We start from the raw sequence: 20,728 nt of genomic DNA, 5'->3' as shown, positions 1-20,728 counted from the left end.
ATCAAGCATGTATCGACAGTTTGCAACTTGAAAGCCAACACTTGTTCCTTGAAAGGTTTCCAACTTCTTCGAAAACAAAAGACCTTTTAAGTTTTAATGTCCTCCATTTTGATTCTGAGAGACAAGAATCCATTTTTTTGTCTTCACGGTGGCACTGCACCTTCACTTTAATTTTTCATTAGAGGTTGAAAAAGTCATCCTTTGTTTTCTGAGACACTGCCGCTGTATTAGCTGAAGAAATTATTCTGAAGGAGTTCAATATGTCTCAGGTTACCATGGACCTGGAAATTGATTTCTGGAGTTGGGTTGCAGCCTGGAGCTCATTTTTTTTATTCTATTTGCTCTGAGTAGAAAAACAACTGATTACACACACACACCATTATTTCTTATCGCAGTAAATGTATTGTTTTATTGCTCTATTTGGTGATAGAAATAGGCAATAGCTGAAGGGGAGCATGTTATTAAGTCATATTATTCGACCTGGTCATGCAGATGTCATAAGGATATGTGGAAAAATCTAAAGAAGGAAGGGAGGTTGTGTTTCCCTGTATTTGAACAGGAAATATGATCTTTTATGACAGCAAAAGGTCACATGCAACCTTAATGGACAGAAATTCAGATTTAAACAAGACTGTAGACTCTCTACACAGCCTACAGAAGAAAACAGTTCCAATGGGATGCAAGGCGCAGGAATTTATTAATGGCAACACCATGGTAACAAGATCATTATCTGTCTCAGTAGATCCTATGACTGCAATACTGTGTCCATGTTCCCATGCTCCAAACACACTAGAGTTGTTTACACACACTCATGAAGTCTCTAACATGATAAAATCGAGGGTTGGGTTCATTACCCTCGTAACACCGGACTGCTAAGCTTTTCAACACTTGAATCAAATGGCAAAGGCATAATTAGATTCAAATGGGACTTTTTAACTTATTAGAATCACTTTCAGTGTGCTGGAAAAATGCTAAAATGTTAATGCTTGGTTCTTTTTCGTGAAATGCTAATAAGGAGTTGAGAGGTCAAACCAAAGTGTATTTGCAGCGCTCTAATTGTCTGACATTCAGGTTAAGGGTTGAGACTGCTATTACTGTTTTTTTTAAAATGGTGTGTGTTTCTGTGAGATTTAAAAAGTTGTTTGAGGCTATTACCTTGGTTTGAAGATAAAAAAGCTCCTCTTTAGTATTCAGCATTGTAATTCATGTAATGTAATTCACTTATTTAAAACAGACAATAGATAACAGATGCAGACATCTATCTACTGTTTGAACCTGAATGACCTCACAGTGCTTTGTGTCACAACACTTTCAAAGAACAGCAAATTCAGAAACCTAAATTTAGAGTTTTCAACCTCTTTTCTCTGATGAAACAGAACATGTGAAAAAGTTATGTTCTCATGAGAATGTTTTTTTCTTTTTTCCAGTCAGAGATATATTTTACTTTGAAACAGCAAGCTGACATATCTTTGTTAATATATTTTCTAACTTTCATTTTGAAATCAACAGTGGTGCTCGAGTATGAAGAAAATTGACTGAAAACTGACTTTTCAAGTCTTCATATGATGCAACATTGTTTTGTTTCTGCCACTAGAGGCCAGCTGAATAATCTGTAAACACACTGATTCTCATTTACTTTAGTGGCACATTTTGAAAGTGAGAGCGGATTTGTTTAAATTCCTGACTGGGCCAGTAAATTATTTATTGACTTGAAAAAATATTGTATGAAAGGGACTTTTTAGACATGCAGTAGAACTGAGCAAATTTAATATAACTCGATGTACTGAAACTGTAAAACGTCAATGTACAATATTAAACATGTACCAGAGTTAGCTTGAATCTAATTTACATTTTCAGTCCCTCCTTGGCACGTCAAAATGAAAACATCACTGTTTACTACAACAAACATAACACACACACTAACATGCAGACTTTTCTGTTTGTTTTTAAGTCTGCCAAAAGCATCAAAGTTCTTCATGTGATCCACTGAGTCGTGGCTTTCACAGAGAAAGCTGACTGCCCAGAGGCGAGGAAAGGGTACAGTACACTCTCCTGTCAAAGATATTATTGTGGATTATAAACTCCTCTGAGTAGGTGGGCAAAACCATTTAAAATCTTATACAGTATTCAAGATTTTTATACAAGTTTGAAAATTACAAAGGTGATGGGATGAATCAGATGTCAGATAACTATGAGTGACACATTTAATGAAAGAAAAAGTCATTAGATCAATTATTATCAATGACATGTTTAATTGTAGCAAAACCCTGACTTTTTTTGTGAATAGTCCTGTAAATAAAACAAAAGCTTCAGGAACCTTCCCACAATTTTTCTGAAATACTTTGCTCTCTGTTTGGATTAACTGGATAGAAGAAATCTTGTTGACTCAGTAGAAAAGCTGTTGGCACTCACAGCAGGGATCAAATGTTGACAAATGGCCTTCAGTAAGGACACTGTATGACATTCAATATATTTCTGTTGTCTATATATCATGAGCAATGGCATTGAAAGGAAAAATGCAAGTTCGTAAGAATCCAGTCACTGACACATTGGATGACGAGTGTGACGCAGGGGGTGAGTGGATGGGACGGACCATTTTTCAGCAGGAAGTGGACAGTAAATAAAGGGTGTGGTTGCACCTGCTGAGCGTCCCCCTGCAGAGCCCCCTTTTTCACATCTCCACTCGTTACAAAGACAGATGTGATGTTTATCTTTGAGGCTCCTGCAGAGACTGCTCATAGGTATGACAACGGGAGTTTTTAAAGCATAGCTGGAGAAAAATAAGTGATGGGAAGAGCACACAAGCTCACCTCTCTGGGGTTGATCCTGGAGCTTCTTCTTCAAACACCTGAGTCCTGTCACTCCATCACAAGCGTATGCAATGTGAATGTATGCTTACACAAATGCACCCATACACACCCACACACCTTTTATTCTTCAGTCCCCATAGACTGGATTCCTCCCCTCCGGTACCATCCCCACATCTCAGAGAATTATTCACTCCATGCTTCTCAGTAGGCCCTTTGTTTCCACGGCAACAAGACTTAGTGGATGTGTTGGGTTTGCTGTAGTCTAGACAATCAGTATTTTAATGTTACAATGAAATACACAAAATAGAAGAAAGATGATCCAAGATGCTGATGCTAGGTAAGTTGTTCTCTAATAACCAGCGTCTTGGGAAGCTACAGTCTTAGTCTCTCAAGTATTTTTAACAATAAGTGCAGATTATTTAACTCCATGATGAGGCTCTGGCATGCCAACAGCAGAAACACCTTTTCTACGATCAGTGTGTGTAGAAATGAGAAATAAATATGCAATTAAATATCCCTGACTTAAACTGCTGGACTGTGGGTGCTTACTATTTATAAACTATCCTTGACAATTCAGCCTGTTCTTGTGAGAAGCAGAACTTCAACATGAGGCTCCACAACTCCACAGTGACACAACCAGGGCCTTTACTGTAAACTACTCTCGTTAACTTGGGGAAGTGTTGTCACTTATTTCTCCCATTTTGTACCTTCTCAGCTATGTTGGTCATCAGGGTTTGGATATCCATTTGTTTTTCTATCTGGGATCAAGGAATCCTTTTTTGTCTCAGTTTTTCAAGGATAAATGGGATAAGATCAACTTGATCCAGTTACAGACTTTTAGGAATACCAAATCCATGTGTGCAGATGGCCTAGCAGTTGGCTATAGTACTCCAAGCGGGCGGCCCGGGTTCAAGTTCGACCTGTGGATCCTTTCCCACATGTTATTCCCCACTCTTTCTCTCTGTCCTATCAACAAACCCAAAATAAATCTAAATAAAAAAGGTTACCAAATACAGATAACCATAGCTCTAAATGTGACTTCATACTGTTTGTCCACAGGGAGCACCAATATCAACACAATATAAAAGATCCTGCAAGACCACATTTTTTATTTTTCCACAATTCTAAGGTCTTCCTCAACTACTTGTCATGGTAATCAGCAATTTAAGGGCAAACTATTAAAATTATGGTTTATATATACATATAATAACTTTTTTTGTTTGACTCGCTGTAACATTTAAGAAGATGACATCTTGTTCCTGTTTTCCAGCCTGAGTCCACCCCTCTGCTGGGATCGGGATTATCCTGACTGTTTGGATCGAAGCGATCCTTCTCAAGTGTTTTTTTTCAACTGAAACTGGTGATTTATCCAGATGAAAATTAAGATGATATGACCTGAGCTTATCTGATGATCTGTTTTGATCACTTTACACAACCTGTATTCAAGATTTGATCCAATCAGATAGCTGGTCAGATTGCTACAAGCAAAGAAACATTGATCAAGGAAAACCTTCCTCTTAACAGGAACCAGACTCGTGTTGGCCATCTGCTGCAGCTGTGTTGGGCGTGCAGGAGACAATCAAACAGAAACAACAACAGCAACAAAACCGACTTAGAATAAAACTGTATGATGGCGACCATGCCAGTAACAATATTAAAAGTATGTGTAGTAGTAGCAGCAACAGTAAAAACAAAGTATGATAATCGACTGATCAGTCTAATATTAACATGAACAACTCTGTTAATGTGAATGACAATAATTGAAATCAGAAGTACTGATTTAATATACAGATCCTAACTTTAAAATATGCATTTTCCTCAAAGCTGTTGCACAGGGCTCAAGATGCAATATTTCAGCAACTTTTGTCAACATACAACCAATCTCTGTTTGATGCATTCAGTGAATGAAGTAGAGGATGGATGTGAAGGTTCAAGACCGTCATTTGGAAGAAGCAATCTTGGTTTCCTATAGTATAATCAGCAGGGTATGGAGGAAGACCATTAGTATGGGATGGGCTATAAGGAGGCAGGATGGGCGTAGGAGACCCAGTGACACAGTACAGTCATCAAAGTGCTGCAGGAGATCAGGAAACCTCTGTCAATATTGCTGCCACCTCATTGTGGCTATGGGTCAGACACGTGTGCTGCATAGCCTGTAGGGTAGTAGATGTAGGTTAGGGTTAGGATGTTATCCTTGCTGGAGATGATTTCTGTCGTGCTTTGCTGAAAAGAAGTGAGGAGTGATGAGTCTGGCCTTATACTTTTAATTTGAAAGGGTTTGTCCTGAACACGCAGGGGTGCAACTTCCAAAACCTGGATTAATTACATTAGAAACTTTAACATGATTAGACAACAAAAACTGATCTTCAAATAACCACCTTTAAAAAATATGGTAAAAGTCAACACCAGCTTTCTTAAAAAATCTAATTAAAAATGTACATAGTAATAACAGGAGATCAAACTTGAATAGAAATAGTTAGTTAAAGCAAAAAGTGGTAAAAGAATTGACAGTTGACATGGTCCTTGATTTAGCTCTGCCTGTTAAAAAGACGCAGTATGGAAATAGAAGACATCCCAAGGATTCATTATCATACTGGTTTAGTGTTCCCCTAAATGTAATATTGAACAAAGGGATTTTTCTTTGATCCCTTTTTAACAAGCAAAAAAGAGAATGATCTCTTAGACCTGTCACCTTCAAGAAGTAATTATCTCAGTTTCTTTACTTTATGGTTGTGAAATGTTACAACATTTAAATATTTACATTTGAAACTAAATATAAGGATCTGCTTGTATTTCAGAATCAGAGATTCACTTCCAGGGCCCCTGTCAAAAAGTTTTTCACTTTTAAACATCAATAAATACATATTGTATATTTATATATATATATATTACAATTTGCATGTTCTGCATTCATTTCATGTAGTAAGCAATCTTGGTCATGTGTTTTAGGCAAAAAGAAAATAGAAACACAAACTATCAACAGGTTTTCTGATAGCCACATGACTATTGGGAGAAATTTTCATACAAATGGGCAGATTTATTCCAAATCTGTCTGCAGGTGCTGTTTCTTTATTTATTCATCTTTTGTTAATTGAATCTCTTTTTAATAAAGTAATTACTCTATATCCTGCATACATTAACACTGTCACATTTTAGGGAAAACTGAACAGGTGTTGTGTGTTGACTCCTCCCACTCTTAAAGGGGCAGACCATCACAGCACACCTGAGGATGATTAGCTTAATTGCACGTAGTGTTTAAATGGCTGCTCACTCTGTTGGTTAGGCAGCATGTGAGAGAGGAGCAAGCTACTAACTAAGAAGGAGTTTCTAACCGGAGCATTTAGCTAAAATAAAATGCTTGTGAAACAGTTGTTTGAGAAGACTGAGGAATGACTCCACCGGCCCTACCTAACCTGCATGAAAGACAAACAGTACTGAGTCTACAGTAAACACATGTGGCCTAAATACAAGCTACAAAGGAGAAAAAACTCTACTTGCTGTTAAACAACTAAATGCTCAAATAAAGTCTAAAGACCATGTACAAGTAGGAAGTGGCTTTCCAGGACTCCAAACAACAGAGAAGGATAAGAGCTGTACCTACAGGAGTTTGAGAAGAGAGACACCAGACAAAGAGTGCCCTTGACTGAAGAAGCCTACCAAGACCGAACACCTTGCAAGGTAAGAGATGACAAAGAGAAAAGAGCAAAGTTGTTTCTGATTAGTGGATATGTACTCAATTGAATGTACGACGTGCTGCATGCATGTGCTGCTCGGGTTGTCCAAGTTTCCGAGTTGGGAGGTCGTTCTTCCAATTTTCAGTGTGTTCACGTGATTTCAGTTCGGAAAGTCGGAATGTTGTAACAACAGCAAATAATAGCGTTGATGCAAGAAAACATATTTTGCCACCTATGTGTTGACAATTCTGACGTCAAGTCGACAAGTTGGGCACCTAATTCTTTTCTGAGTTTCCGAGTTGTTGTTCCGACTTGAGCAGGTGTTCATGTGCATTTTACAACTCGGGCATTCGTTTTTCCGATGTGTCAGACACGGCATGAATGCAGCAATAATCACACCAAGTCTATATAAACCCAATGTTCTGTATATTGTGAGTCACCATGCTTCAAATGATTTGAAGAGTTTCCCCTTTTGGTTGCTGTATGTGGAGGCAGTTGACTGACTGGTGTTGTCATAAGATTTTTTTTCTTCTGTATTTTGTATCTAGCCACAATGTAAACAAATAGCTAGTGATAAAATAGAAAAGTATAAATGAATGCAACCTTTTGAATAGCATGGGAGCTTTACGCACAAAGATATGTAGAAATGGTTTTGAAGTGTGACTTCAGCCTTTAGGCTAGAGCTTGTTGGAAATTCTAATGTACTATACTAAGATTGAACTTGGTACAGAGATAAGATTGGCTTTGAGTTTATTTTAAAAAATAAAATCCTTGTTGCTGTACAAGACCACGAGATTCTTTCTTTGCTGTTTGTTGTTATGAAGGCAGGGTGAATATGAAAACTAATCCTCAAAAGCTAATTGTAAAAAGACTTCAAACCAATATTTCTTTGCATGCCAGCTGTGCCTTAGCCCGTCCTAGAAAAAAGTAATGACTTTCTCAAACATTCTCAACACACTCTGAGGTGTCTGTCTTGTTTTGGTCTGGCTGTGAGTCACAGAGGTACAGAATGGTCACTCTTCGATAACGGTGAAAATGATTTATTTCTATATTTTCTCTGCTTGTGGTGAGAACCCAAGGAGTTATTTGTTTTTCTAGAGTTCAAGAGTCCCCCTCACACATACACAGACATGCACGTACACTCATACATGCTTGGTCTCCTGGGGAAATCGTTATTTCCCCTCTTGGCTCACCTCTCTCAGCCATCCTCATGCACTGGATCCGTGTCAGAGCCGCAGAGGTAGAAAAGCTGCCAGCTGTCTTCCTCACTTGTTCCCTTGGGCATCAACCTCAGTGTGAGTCGTGTCTGATGGACAGGACCGAGAAAACCCTCTGTTTACTTAAGTAGCAGCAAAAGCAGAGCAGCAGTAGAGGCCTGCAAGCAGAGGAGATGAGGGATAGACACAGTGTTGAGCAAGGCAACAGACATATCCACCCATAAAGACATACAATACATTCTTTACATGTCAGTCCCTACAGGCACATGCCTACCTGCACACATTTTCCCACTCTGCAGTCATTCTAGACAAAGATGAAAAATAGGATGAAGTAAAACAGGCACAAGCCAGAAAAATAATCTGTATAAAAAATCAAAATAATTAAAAAACTACCAAGAAGACGGTGTAAAAACACCCCAATGCAAGTAAAAGTCCTGCAGCAAGAAGAATTCCACAGAAGTGAAAGTACTGGAAAGGAATGGTGTTTTACATTAAAGGGTGAAAAAGCACCAATTCATTAACAAAGGTTTCACAGTTGCATCTATGTGTCAGTTGTCTAACTGAAATGAAAAACTATCTTGATTGAAAAAACATTTTTTATTAGAAATGTGACCCTGATACAAACTGAGCCAGACATTTACAGTGTAGTAAATGTTTGTGTTCTTTGAAAGTGTACATTCTCCACGGCGGCTGTAGTCCAGCCTCCTGTGTTTGATGACCATGTTTGATGTTTCCTTGGGTAAGACACTTCACCCAAAGTTGCTCCCACTGCTTCGTCGGCGGCGTATAAATGTGTATGAATAGGTTTGTTAATGATGGTCACTTTACATAGACTCTCTACTCCAGTGTGTGAATGGGTGTGAATGAGTAGGTGTGGTGTAAAAGCACTTTGAGTAGTCAGAAGACTAGTAGAGCGATATACAAGCTCAAGTCCATTTACCATTTACCACTGCTTTTTAAACATTTTACCACTATGTGAATATGCTTGACTTTTTATACAGAAACATCAACCATTCATTTGTTTAAAATATAATTACTGCATTTATCTACTAAAATATAATTGCTCTTGCTATGCTTAGTCCCATAAATACATATTTATTTCCTTTTTAGTGCTGCTGACTTTGCATGCATAAATTTGCTCTTAAAGGGATCCCTTACAAATGTTATGCCGTCTTAAAGTTGATGTCAAATGTAATTCAATTTTGAAGCTTCAGCACTCCTGAAGAAATTCTAAACATCTTCTAAAGCAACATTTAGAAACAGAGGTTTGACATAATTCCAACTGCTGCCATACTCTCTCTACAGAGGGATTGTGTAGGGACTAATTCCTTGTTTCTCCTGTTTACACACAAAAGAAACACAGTGCACACATGTGTCTATAACCAGTATCCACTTACAACCCCTGTACTGCAGTCTTCCCAGCTGTAGGGCTTCGTTCAGATGTTGGAATTACAGAAATGTAGAAGAGCAGCAAGGGATTAGTGGAAATGAATCCACATAGGATTTTCTAAGTACATATAAGGAGTTTTCCAGAGACGCTTGAAGAGTAGGTTTTCCCTGCTGTTTTCTTGAAAGCATGTCCTTTGAAGATGCATGTTTTCCGATTGTATTATTCAAATGAGACACAAAGGGGGAAAAAAAACATGAAGGTTCTCGGACTTGTATACGAGTCAAGTTATAAAAACATTATAGGTTAAACAGCCTCGGAGCCTATCTGACGTTGTCTGAGGAGCGTCGCATCAACCTTCTTGACTCATGGAAAGAGGGTGGACAGAGAACTACTTGTCAACTCTTCTCCGCATCACGTTTCCTTACATCTGCCTTTACGTTGGCTATAAAGTTGGTGCTAAAGGTTGTCTGTTGGAAGTGTAAAAAGTGTCAACAAAGCTGAGTCTAAAAGAGTGCATCTGGTTTAACAATTTAGCTCTAAGGAGAACAGAAGCAATAGTTTTGTCTTTAGCATTTTAACGTAACGCATCACATCTTGTCTGCACCTTTCTCACAGTATGCAGCAGTTAGCATGTTGTTTGAATAATGCCTGAGCAGGACCTTAAGGCACCATCCATTACTTGAGGTTTCTCAGGCACTAACCTTGAGATTTGTGGCCCAATGTGAAGAGGTTGAAGTGTTTTCTTCTCCATTTTAAAGGTATTTAAGTGAGCATTTAGTTTATCGAGCTTTCACAGGGATTGGTTTAGTGTCAGATTTAATGGCAGAGTACCTTCTAATCCAGATTGTAATTAAGGAATCACGTCTTAAACTCTCATATTCACCTTTCTGGCTAAATCTAGGTTGGATTATTGAAGACTCATTTGGCTGGTGTTCTGAGATTAGGATTGGAAAATGTCAAATTAAAAGGAATGAACCAATACCTGTTGTCAGACAAGGTACAAAAATACAAGCTTCACCTCTCTTGGTTGTAAATTGACAGAGTGAATTCTTTATGTTTAGCTGCCAACATTTTGAGATGAAGGTTTAATTTTCCAATTCACATGCTGCAGGTGTCAATACATAGACTGCTGGACTCTATTAATGAGTCATTTTTATTTAGTTATTGACCTGAACATCTGTCCTTAACATTTTGTGATGAATATTCCACTTCACTATCTCTTTTAATCCTAGCCCTGAGGGTTGAGAGGGGATTTTGGCATCCCGCATCCCCCTGCAGAAGCAACTTTTTTTTAATTATGTTTTTTGATGAGCAAACTTGTAAATAAAAATTATTGCAGTTCTGATGCAGTTAAACAGAAACCAGAAACCAAACCAACTCATCCGTGCTCAGAATTACCAAATGAGATCATTCAGCACTGGATAGACAGAAATTGCATCAAACCTTTAAACCACCCACACAGTCCTGGAATCCCAAGTGGTCTTGTAGGGGGAAAAAAAGTGTATTTACACAACAAGGATATCTATTTCTACATGCTGGGTGACATTCACAAGGTTTGCATCCATAATGGTTTGAGGAGCAAGCACTTTACTGTGTTTACAACCATATATTTAAAGGTGACATGTGTAGCGTGGTCTCATTAATACATCACTGTCAAAAGAAACCAATAGATCCCCCTGGGCTGCTATTTCTTATTCCACCAGGCATACAGCTCCTAGGGATGCAGGCACATTTTTAATTTTTGTATCTAAAAAAATAAAATTCTGAAAATAAAAAATAGGTACAATTCTTATATTACAGGTGTGCCTATTGTTTTGGTTTTAGCCAAATACAAGTTTAAACCCTGAGTATTCTTTTTGTGTCTGCATTTATGTTTCTGTTTTTATGTGTGTGAAAAGGTAAGATGCTGGCGCTCTAAGGGACAGCAGTATTGATTGCAGGTCTTTGGCTGCTTTCTCAACGCTCACACATCAGTTTTAGCCGTGGCACCATTGACATTCAGCTGAAACGAGAAGGGGGGAGAGCATGTTGATTCCCCCCAAGGGAGACGGCAAGGGCATGCTGAGGCCATGATGACCAGCACCTATCAAACATGCATTCTTTTCTTTCCCCTGCGTATTGTATGTTCATTTGTACACAACCTGATGACTAAAATGTGCACGTGTGACTCATGAAAACAACATTTGTTAAAGGAGGTCTTTAAATGAGCAGCTTGACAAATAAAGCGTCAAAGTCTGTGGTGAAATAAATCCATCCTTACTGGGGGATATTCTGATGCAACATTTCTAAAACTTTGGTTATATTTTTGGTTCCTTGTGTAAGCAAACAGGTTAGAGTTAAGGGGTGTATTTCTTAAATACTACCTAGCATGGATTTTTGTGTGTGGTGGAAGTTGTCATGTGAAGCTGGTTCACCATCTGAATATACTATGTAATGGGTTTCAATCAGATCCCCGTGTCCTTGAAATATTATATTTTTTAATTGTAAGCAATAACAATAAAATAAATGTTGTTTTAGATAATCAAATAAGACTATTTTGTCTACATTTTCAAACTGAATTTATTGGTTCAAACTGGGTTATTCCAGCATTCCTGTATTAGATGTTCATTCATCTGCCAATATATATCAATATAGCATTATCTGAGTATTTTTACATCAAAAAACTGTATCTTCTCTTCCTTAAAAACGTTTAAAATGTCTGATGACTCATCCTGCACTACGGGGCGTTTACTAATTTTAAACCAATTAGAAAGCTAGCGATCCAATCAAATTCATCACAACGTTATGTCCCGCCTTCTATCTTGTGATTGGTTCTATCCAGTTTCAGTAGAAAATACATAACGACACAACAGTTAGATACTCTCGAAGTTCTGTTTTAAGAGTCTGACCTGATGGTGACGCTCCACCCACTTCTAAATACCATTATTAAATACATTTGCATACTTAATTCAAGTGTTTTTGTGTGTGTTTTATGTTAACCTAAAATGTGTACTTATTTGACCAGCCTATTTGGAGATGAATGTTTTTGGAAAACAATTTGTCTGATGGGAAAAGTAAAGCCAGAGACAAACAGCTTGTCTTTTTGACATCTGCATGGCTACACACTCTGCTTTCTAAATCTTCTTAAGCTGTCAGAAGGACTTCAGCGAATTTGTCAAGCCACTCTGTCCGTACTTGGCAAATCATCGGCTCTCTGTGGATAAAGCCAACTCCTCTTGTTTGTCTTTATTTATGTTGTCAAGGTGCGTGTACCGTACACTTTTATACTGCAACAGTTCAGAGGTCGTTGATTTTGAACAATAATACGGACCAGTGGATATGTTTAAAAAAAAATCTATATCAATATAAACCACAGAGAGAGGATAAAAAAGAAACATAGGCATGCATGAAAACGCACATTCCCTTTTTAGCACACACGCACACAAGCACACTTTTTCATTACCTGGGGAACTGTACAATACAGAGGAGTTGATTAGGATTGCCGACAAAAGGACAGTTGGCTACAGCTGCCTCTCTGAATTTCATTGTCATTAGCAGTGGAACACCAAGCCCTTTTCAAACTCATTAGTTGATAAAACAACCCTCTGATTTCCCATTAAAAAACCCATTCGTCCTCCCTCGCTGACTGCCCCCCCTCCCCTCTTTTGTCCCCTCCACTGCCCCCCTCCACTGTAGCCCTGCATTACCACACCTTCCTTTAAAGCCACTCTTTGGGGAAGAAATATCAGCTCTTATGCAATTTTCTCAACAACTTTGTCCTGATTACTCCAAGATGTATTATGCAAGTGTATTGTTTTACAGCTAATGATGAGACTCCTGAAAAGCAATACAAAGTTCGAGAGCCACTGATGTGAACTGATTACTTATTTTGCATCTGCAGCATTTTCAATTTGCTTTATTGTTGCATTTGATATCCACGTTTCGTTTAGGCCCTCTCCCCTGATCTGGTGGGATTTGGATGTGATGGAGGCTATTAAAGGGCTGAAATAGAAAAGTAGCTGTGCAATCAGTTACCCTGTGACTGAATTAATTTTTCATCTGGAAAAACATTTCTGTACTGCATCCTTTTTTTTAAAAGCACTCAAGAAAAACTTAAGCTTAAAGAGGAGCGATTCACTTCAGGTTTCCTGGCAGAATAACAATTTATTTAAATGTAGACAAAGGAAATACATATTTGTGCTTTGTGCAGTTTTAATGAAGCGCTTTGTTTATGTACACTTTATACACTGTTATATATAATCTAAATTGAGTTATCACCACTTGTTAAATATGAATAAATATCAAAGACCCAGTCCTCCCCCCTTGCAGCTATTTATATCCCGTTAATAATCTAAAGGTGTAAAAAACCCATTATCTTTTAAATTTTCAAAAACATTCATTCAAAGATGCTTTGTGTCAAAATTCAAGTCAGTGTATGTCATCCAGCCAGGATCAACGCCAACTCCTCTGAACTCTCAAACAAAAGTCATGAACCCACAAAGAACTATCCGTGTTTTTGTCTCTGTTGTAATCCACTCGAATCAAAAAAACTAGGACAGAAATGAACAAACAACACCAGCCTGAATCCAGGCAGCTTAACTTGACTTTCTCATTAATCGCTCCTCATCTGAGATCCTGAAGACGCACCTGAGCACAACGTTTTTAGCAGTTGTTTTTCGAAGCAGATAAAGCCTCTTAACACATTTCTTCACTGTTATGTAGCTCTGACAGGCAGTTACGGTTCTGAGAAGAAAAAAACCCTTAAAATGTAGCAGAGAGCTTTTTACAAATTGGCGTGGATGTCCTCGTGTCGCAGCACTTTGTAGGTGATCCAGTAGAAGATGTTGAATATGAGGAAGCTCAGGGGAAACACGGCTCTGGAAATGGTGTCAATGCGTTTGGCCCGGTCCACAAAGCGTTTGTGGAGCACCTCCCCGTCGTACGCGGTGACCGGAGGAGGCGGGGGAGGAGGAGGGGTGAACACTGTGGCCGCCTCCACAGCGGTGCCGTCCTTGGTCTGCAGGCAGTGACCGAGTCCATAACCTCGGAAGTAAAAGCCGCGGCTCTCCCTCACCAGTTCCTCCTCCTGTGGAGTCAAGCAGAGGGAAAAAAGATTGGCCTCTCGCTGACAACATGAATTACTTAGAGCTTTTTACATTTTCTCTCAGTGGCTCATTCCCAAATGCATCGGGTTGTAGAGGCACAAAAGGGCAGCAGAGTGCTTCATCCAGCAGATCTTTAGTTTTTTTTAAGTATATGAATTCAGGGATAAAGCTTTTTAATGCAGAGGATGATTTGTCAGATGGAATGTAAAACAGGCATATACTTAATGCTCATCCAACAACTTTAACAACTGTTCTTAAAGTCTTTCCAAAATCCTATACAACTCTTATAGATGTTAAAATGTACAATGTTTGATACAAATCAGAAGAAAGTTGACCTGTTTGCTAAATTAGGCCTAGAATTTCTACTCCGTTATGTGTAACAAATGCAATACACAAGCGTGTTTGTTTGTTTGATAATGTTTATTTCTTTACATATTCATCTAAAAATGTATTTCTATATCAAATAAGATACGACATTTCAACACCAAATTGCAACAATTGGTTTCCAAAACAAACTATGTTGTTGTTGTGCAGAAAATAGTCAGAAGAGCCTCTGAGTTGAAAATCAGATACCATGAGTAAATAATTAGTGTTGTTAAAATAATTTTTCAAAATCCTCATGCTGCGATGGGCACTAAACTGTTAATTTTTTTTTTTTAATCTGCTGGGCTATTTGAGATTTCTTTGACACAGAGAAAGGGGATCAGAGGGCATCACCATTAGAGGGAAGAAAATAATTTATAATTATGAAGTTTAACAAAACAATTAACCTCCATCTCTCCTCTCTGGCTCTTTTTAAAGTTGCAGAATGACAGACCTTTCAAAATGCCTATTAATAAAAAAAAAAAGTCATGATCTCAACTGCACCCAAAAAAAAAAAATCCTTGCACTTGGCATGATGCTTTGATGAATGGCGAGGTGGCTTGGCACTGTTTTTTCTAACAGTGAATTAGACATCGTCTCCGCCCTCTGAAGAGAATATTAATAGACATGCAGCTTAAGTCTGACAGCCGCTCTGACACTTTGAGAGATTCACTTTAGCAGGGGGAAGTGAAGATGTGGGATCTAAATTGAATGATTAGTAGTCGAAGTGAAACGCCCTGAAAGCTCTGTTTCTCTCTCTTTGACCCTGACAGCCGGTTCTGGTACTGTGCCGGACTTGGCATCTTGATGCTGGCTGGACTTGGCAGTGAAGGATGCTACCAGCTTCTGTCAGATGTCCAATACCCTTATATATTTAACACGTCTCCACCTACTGTCAGATTAGTCCTGCACAGTATTTCAAATCTAAAAGCAGCCTTGTTGTGAATAACTATGTTTGCTAACTAGTTTCCTCCCAAATGACAAATTGCTCCAAACAACAGCGGGGCTTTGGAGTTGTAGCTCTTGCAGCACAGCTTAATTATCCCTCCCACTCCTTCCTAAGCAACACAATACATCATGTGCTAAAGGCTAATGGTGCGTTCCTCTAAAGATAATAGGTGCTCATTGTTTGTGCTCTCAGCAGTAGCAACACTTTGTGATTTTTGGCATAATATCAGTTGACACTGCCCTCATTATCACAATCATGCTCTGTGGAGAGTACAGTTACTGTATAGGGAGTGTTTATAGGGACAATCTCAGATTTAATAAATGCTAACTTTTCTTTTTCTTGCTATTAGCAAGTCAGACTATTGATAGCCCTACTTTTTTTTTTTTAGCTGTTGTGCAAATATTAAACTATAGCCAGGAGGAGGATTAGCTTAACTTTAAGACTGTAAATAGGTGATAACAGCTAGCCTGGTTTTATTCAAATTTCAGTTCTACACATTGGATTTTGTACAGATACAAGAAATACATTATACGAGTAGATGCTAGCCAGATACACTAACCTTCTGACAGAGCCTGATTAGTTGTGTCCCTCATTTCTTTCTTAATGTTAACCAAAGCGAACTGGCTAGCTGCTGGTTGTAGCTTTGTATTCACGGTACCTGACGTCGATCTTCTCATCTAACTCGTTGAGAAAGCATTCATATTCATTTCCAAGATACAGAATAATGTTTGTACTTAAGACAGATGACTTTAGAAAATGTAACAAAACAAACAAAATAATTGCTCCTTTTAGGTGAACAATATTTGGTGTTGGGTAGAAAAGGAGGTTTAAAGGTTTAGACTCTATGTCAGCCCTGTGTGAGACTATATAGCAGCCACAAAGAACCAAGCACACTCACAGTTGCACCTATGGGCAATTTAGAACCACCAACTAACCAAACAAGCATGTCTTTAGACTGTGGGAGAAAGACAGAGTACCAGGAGGGAACCCATGCATGAGGGGAGAACATGCAAACTCTTCACAGAAAGGCCCTGCCAGAGGGGGATTCGAACTAGGAACCTTCTTGCTGTGAGTTGACAGAGTTAACCACTGCTAAATGCACCACTGCACCATGAGAGGTGAAGGAATGTTGAATTTAAACCATCCTTAACAAAATGAACACACTGGAAAAGCTTAAAGGGCAAACATTTCAAGTAAGAAATGTTAGTTTAAAAGGGCAGAAGGTCAAAAAGACAGGGTGGCAGGACATGATCAGCACAAAGTGGGTTTAGTTGCAGGAAAGTTGCCAGGAAATATTCCAGTTTGAAGTGAAAGTTGGACGACAGAAATTGGGTTTAAAGGTCGGGGTTGCACAGGGTTCAATTTTTTTGTTACCCTAGCACAGGCGCTGCAGTGCTGACTCAGATTCCTGTAGGTTGAGTTGTTATCGTGGATGTCATTCTCTTTCCGCAACGACTCAACACTCCCAGGCTGACTGGCATACACCTCCATCGGAAAGGAAGGCAGACAAGTTAAAATAAGAGTTAATTCACTCCATCCTATAACAAGAGTTTGGCATCCTATTTCCTGGCAGTTTAAAGAAAAAATAATGTTGAATTTATGGTAAGTTTTGGACAAGTGCCTTCATTTTTTGCTGGGAAAGAGTCCTCCCTGCCTAATTTGAATAAAGAACCTACCTATACCATGCCAAGTCATTAAAAGTGCAAACTTCCAATTCACACAACAAACTCAAGCAGGCGTTCTCCGATTTAATTAAAATGGCACTGCAAGTGTGATAATACAGGACATTATTTGCGGAGGTTAGTTTAGGGAGCTGGCTTTGAAGATGAATAAAGCATCCTCAAGGTGCCAGTTCGAGTTATTTCTGTAAAGACTATAAATGGAAGCTGTATTTCTTTTTTTTTTTTTTTTTCCTCTTTTCACTTTTGAAGGGTGTTTGGATGTACTTGCTGGACTTGGTTTGGCTTAACAGCAGCAGAGTTTGAGGAGTGTATTGATTGAATTGGTCGGTCTGGGATTTGTACACTCCATCTGATTCCCAGTCTCACATCAGGTCAATACCCCTCCGATGGATAGTTTGTGATCTGTAACACCATAGTGGGAGTAAGCAACTGATGTGCACAAGGGAAGTCCTTTCCTCCGTAGACCATCATTTTCTCTCTCCTGTATCGATGCAGGAGGGCAGAGTGCCCGGTAATTCGGCTGTACTCTTCTGCCTTCACAGGGAACTATGCCATGAGTCTGCTGCACACTCAGTGAGCTGTTTAATGGGATTTCCAAGATGTCCTGACTGTGTCTCTCAAGACAAACCTCTCTGTGTCACAAAAGGTCTCTCACCTCTCTGTGAAGCCTATTATTTGTTACCCTACATGCTGCATCCCTTGATACAAGAACTGGGTCATCAGAAGACAAATGAACCCAAGACAAAAACAAACAGACATTGGAATATGTTTTTGAGAAGGTGTACTTTTTGAGGCTTTCATATGTCATGTCAGCCTGATACCAAATAGTTCCCTAAGAGGATTTACAGTCTGTAAAGCATACAACAACCTCTATAATTAGACCCTCAATTTGGATCAAAGAAACAGCTCTTTAAAGAGGAAACATTCCAGGACTGTGAAACGTGACGCTACATGGCAAAATAACAGTATGGATAGCCTGGATGAAAATATTATAGGCTATCGGCTCAAGCAACTTTCAGGTGTCACGGACTAATCTCAATCAATCATCATTAAGAAATAATAGGAACCCCTTCTAGATTGAGAAATGATGTGAGCACATCTTCCATGGAGTAAGTAACATTACATGCATCAAATATTGGTTTCAGTAAGACAAGAAAAAGGGAATTTTAGTGAAAGTGCTCAATGAAATAACAACATTTATTGTAAGAGCAGTGTAGTAGTATCTGGCAGCGGTTGTGTGTGTGTGTGCGTGCGAGAGAACGGAGAGCACTGAATTAAAAGGGTGACATCACTGATGGACTCTAGGGTAACAGTGGAGGTGATGGGCACCTAAATAACTGCACAATTTTCAAACAGCTTAGGTTTTGGCTCACTGGTTTGAAGTTGGCTGGTCTGAAGTGTAAAAAAGGGGATGCCATGCACTACTAAAGATTTTGGAGATAAATTTGATAACAGCAATGACATTATTTGAATGCTTTACCAGGCCACTGTCCATAATATCTATTCACACAATGCTGGTGAAGCATTAAAGTGGAGAATTTGAGCGATTTAAAACTTGATGGTGATGACATATAACGTTTAGACTGGCGCCTCTTTCATTCCCTCTCTGCACCCTGAACACCTGCTCTTTCCTAATGTAGCTTTAGTTGTACGGATATGATGTCCTGTGAGAAATATGTAACGCTTACACAGCTTAATGAGGCTTTCTGGCAGAGAGACATGGATGCAAACTTATCTGGTTACTGATTTCAGCGTAGTATTCTTAGTACAGACGTCACGGCAGAGGCAAAAGACGAAAGTGTTCGAGTAAGAGGCTGGACAAAATAAATGGTGAACTTTGTTTCAGCTATTGAAAAATGAGGAAATTGGAACTCTATTGACATGTGCAGAGGCTTATGTGTGCATAGAGACCTCATGCTTAAGCACGGTTCAGGACAACAGGGTCTGGTGTGAGTGCGCCCTGAGACCTAAAAACCTTTAGGTTGTGTGGATTATGGAGACCCCTGTTGACAAAGCTGGATGATTATCTCTTATTCTGATCTTGTTATGTACACTCGTCTAGTGTTTTCTGGACAAAAAATCATATCCTTTCAAATTTAAATGTCTATTCTCCAAATAAGTCTTTAGCATACGGTTTGAAATTAATACAGTCTGTGCCATTAGGAGCTAAAAACTCTAACAGGAGCTTTAATACTCATAATGGTATTTGTTTCCCTGTAAACGTTAAAGTAAGCGTGTGCCTATATAGTCATGACTATTTACTGCAACACACAAAAAAAAAATCAAGTGATCAAGATCTTAACTTGAGCAGATAAAAATACAGCCCTGAATTAACATTGCAGTTTGAGTGCAGGGTTAGCGTACCCCGCTGCCACAGGGTTGTAAGTCCTAGGCTGTAGCTGTGTATGATATGCAGTGACAAGGGGAAAAGATCACAAAGGCTCCTCACAGGGTACTAGCTGAACTGAAATGAGTAGATCTTCCTCATGTTATATGACAGCCAGCTGTAGCGTGTTGATGTTGTCAGTTCCTGAATATACAGCATGCCACAACAACAAGAGGCATAAGTCAATGTTATAGAGGCTGACAGGTACTGGTGTGTGTGTGTGTGTGTGTGTGTGCTGCTTGTTTGTTCTTTTAAGGACCTAATACAATGTGTGTCAGTGTGGTATATGCCTGTGTGTGATATACACTTACTATTCTTTGCTGCCGCTGCTTTTTCCTCAGCCTGATGAACTCCTTGTGTTGCCTTGAGACAAAGTTAACGGCAGCGTACTCCAGCAGGGCGGCAAACACAAAGAGAAGGCACACCGCCATCCAAATATCAATGGCCTTCACATAAGACACCTGGGTGGAGAAAAAAAAAAGACAGGGCCAAGGTGTCATTGACAGCCAATCGATAAGGATAATGTGTAATCCGGGGGTTGTGTACGATCTACACATTGCTCAGCCGTGGCATGTAATGACACACTTCTTTAGGATGAATTTGAATGAGTCAGAGGGTTGTGGGCTGTTGACACATAGCTTAAAGACAGGTCACTGCTCTGCCTGGGTCGTTCATGAAGCGACGGTATGTCACAACAAATCAGCAACGCCCCCTGAGCAAGCTTTGTGTGGAAACTTTACTCAATTTAGCAGCAGTTTGCAGACTGTTACAGATGCATGCAACAAAGTCAGGGAAAAACAGGAAATGACATATGAGTAGGGTACAATCTATTACTTCCTGACAACACCTTGGCCATGTTTTAATGCTTCACGGGGGCGCTTGGTAGCGGCTATGAGATGCGCCCTATGTGCAAAGTCTGAAGTCCTTTTCGCAGCAGTCATGGGTTCGAATTCACCCCGGGCCCTTTGCTGCATGTCAACCCTCATTCTCTCCTCCTATCAATTCCTGTCTCTCTTCAGCTGTCCAATAAAGGCTAAAATGGCTAAAAAAATAAAATATATATACTAAGCAGCTTCACTGCATGAATGTTTCTACTCCATCCATCACACATATTAGTGTGTTGACATGCCATTTAACACCCGCTGGCTTAGTTTTTTTTATTAATCATGATGA

The 20,728-nt window shown here is 39.2% G+C and overlaps 1 protein-coding gene across 1 annotated transcript in view; it reads right to left on the bottom strand.

Moving 5' to 3' along the window:
* Positions 1–13,092: 13,092 nt before the first annotated feature.
* glra4a (glycine receptor, alpha 4a) overlaps positions 13,093–20,728 on the bottom strand; it is a 47,069-nt gene continuing 39,433 nt past the window's right edge. Inside the window, exons 8-9 of the mRNA XM_061048522.1 lie at positions 19,867–20,016; positions 13,093–14,156 (exon numbers count right to left, since the gene is read on the bottom strand). Coding sequence (XP_060904505.1) covers positions 13,854–14,156; positions 19,867–20,016 — 453 coding nt within the window. The 3' untranslated portion in view covers positions 13,093–13,853. The remainder of the gene's footprint in view (positions 14,157–19,866; positions 20,017–20,728) is intronic.

Source organism: Labrus mixtus, chromosome 10, assembly GCF_963584025.1.
Source record: "Labrus mixtus chromosome 10, fLabMix1.1, whole genome shotgun sequence".
Classification (NCBI taxonomy): domain Eukaryota; kingdom Metazoa; phylum Chordata; class Actinopteri; order Labriformes; family Labridae; genus Labrus; species Labrus mixtus.
The sequence above is the reverse complement of the archived record's forward strand: the minus strand, read 5'-3'. Positions and strand labels throughout refer to the sequence as shown.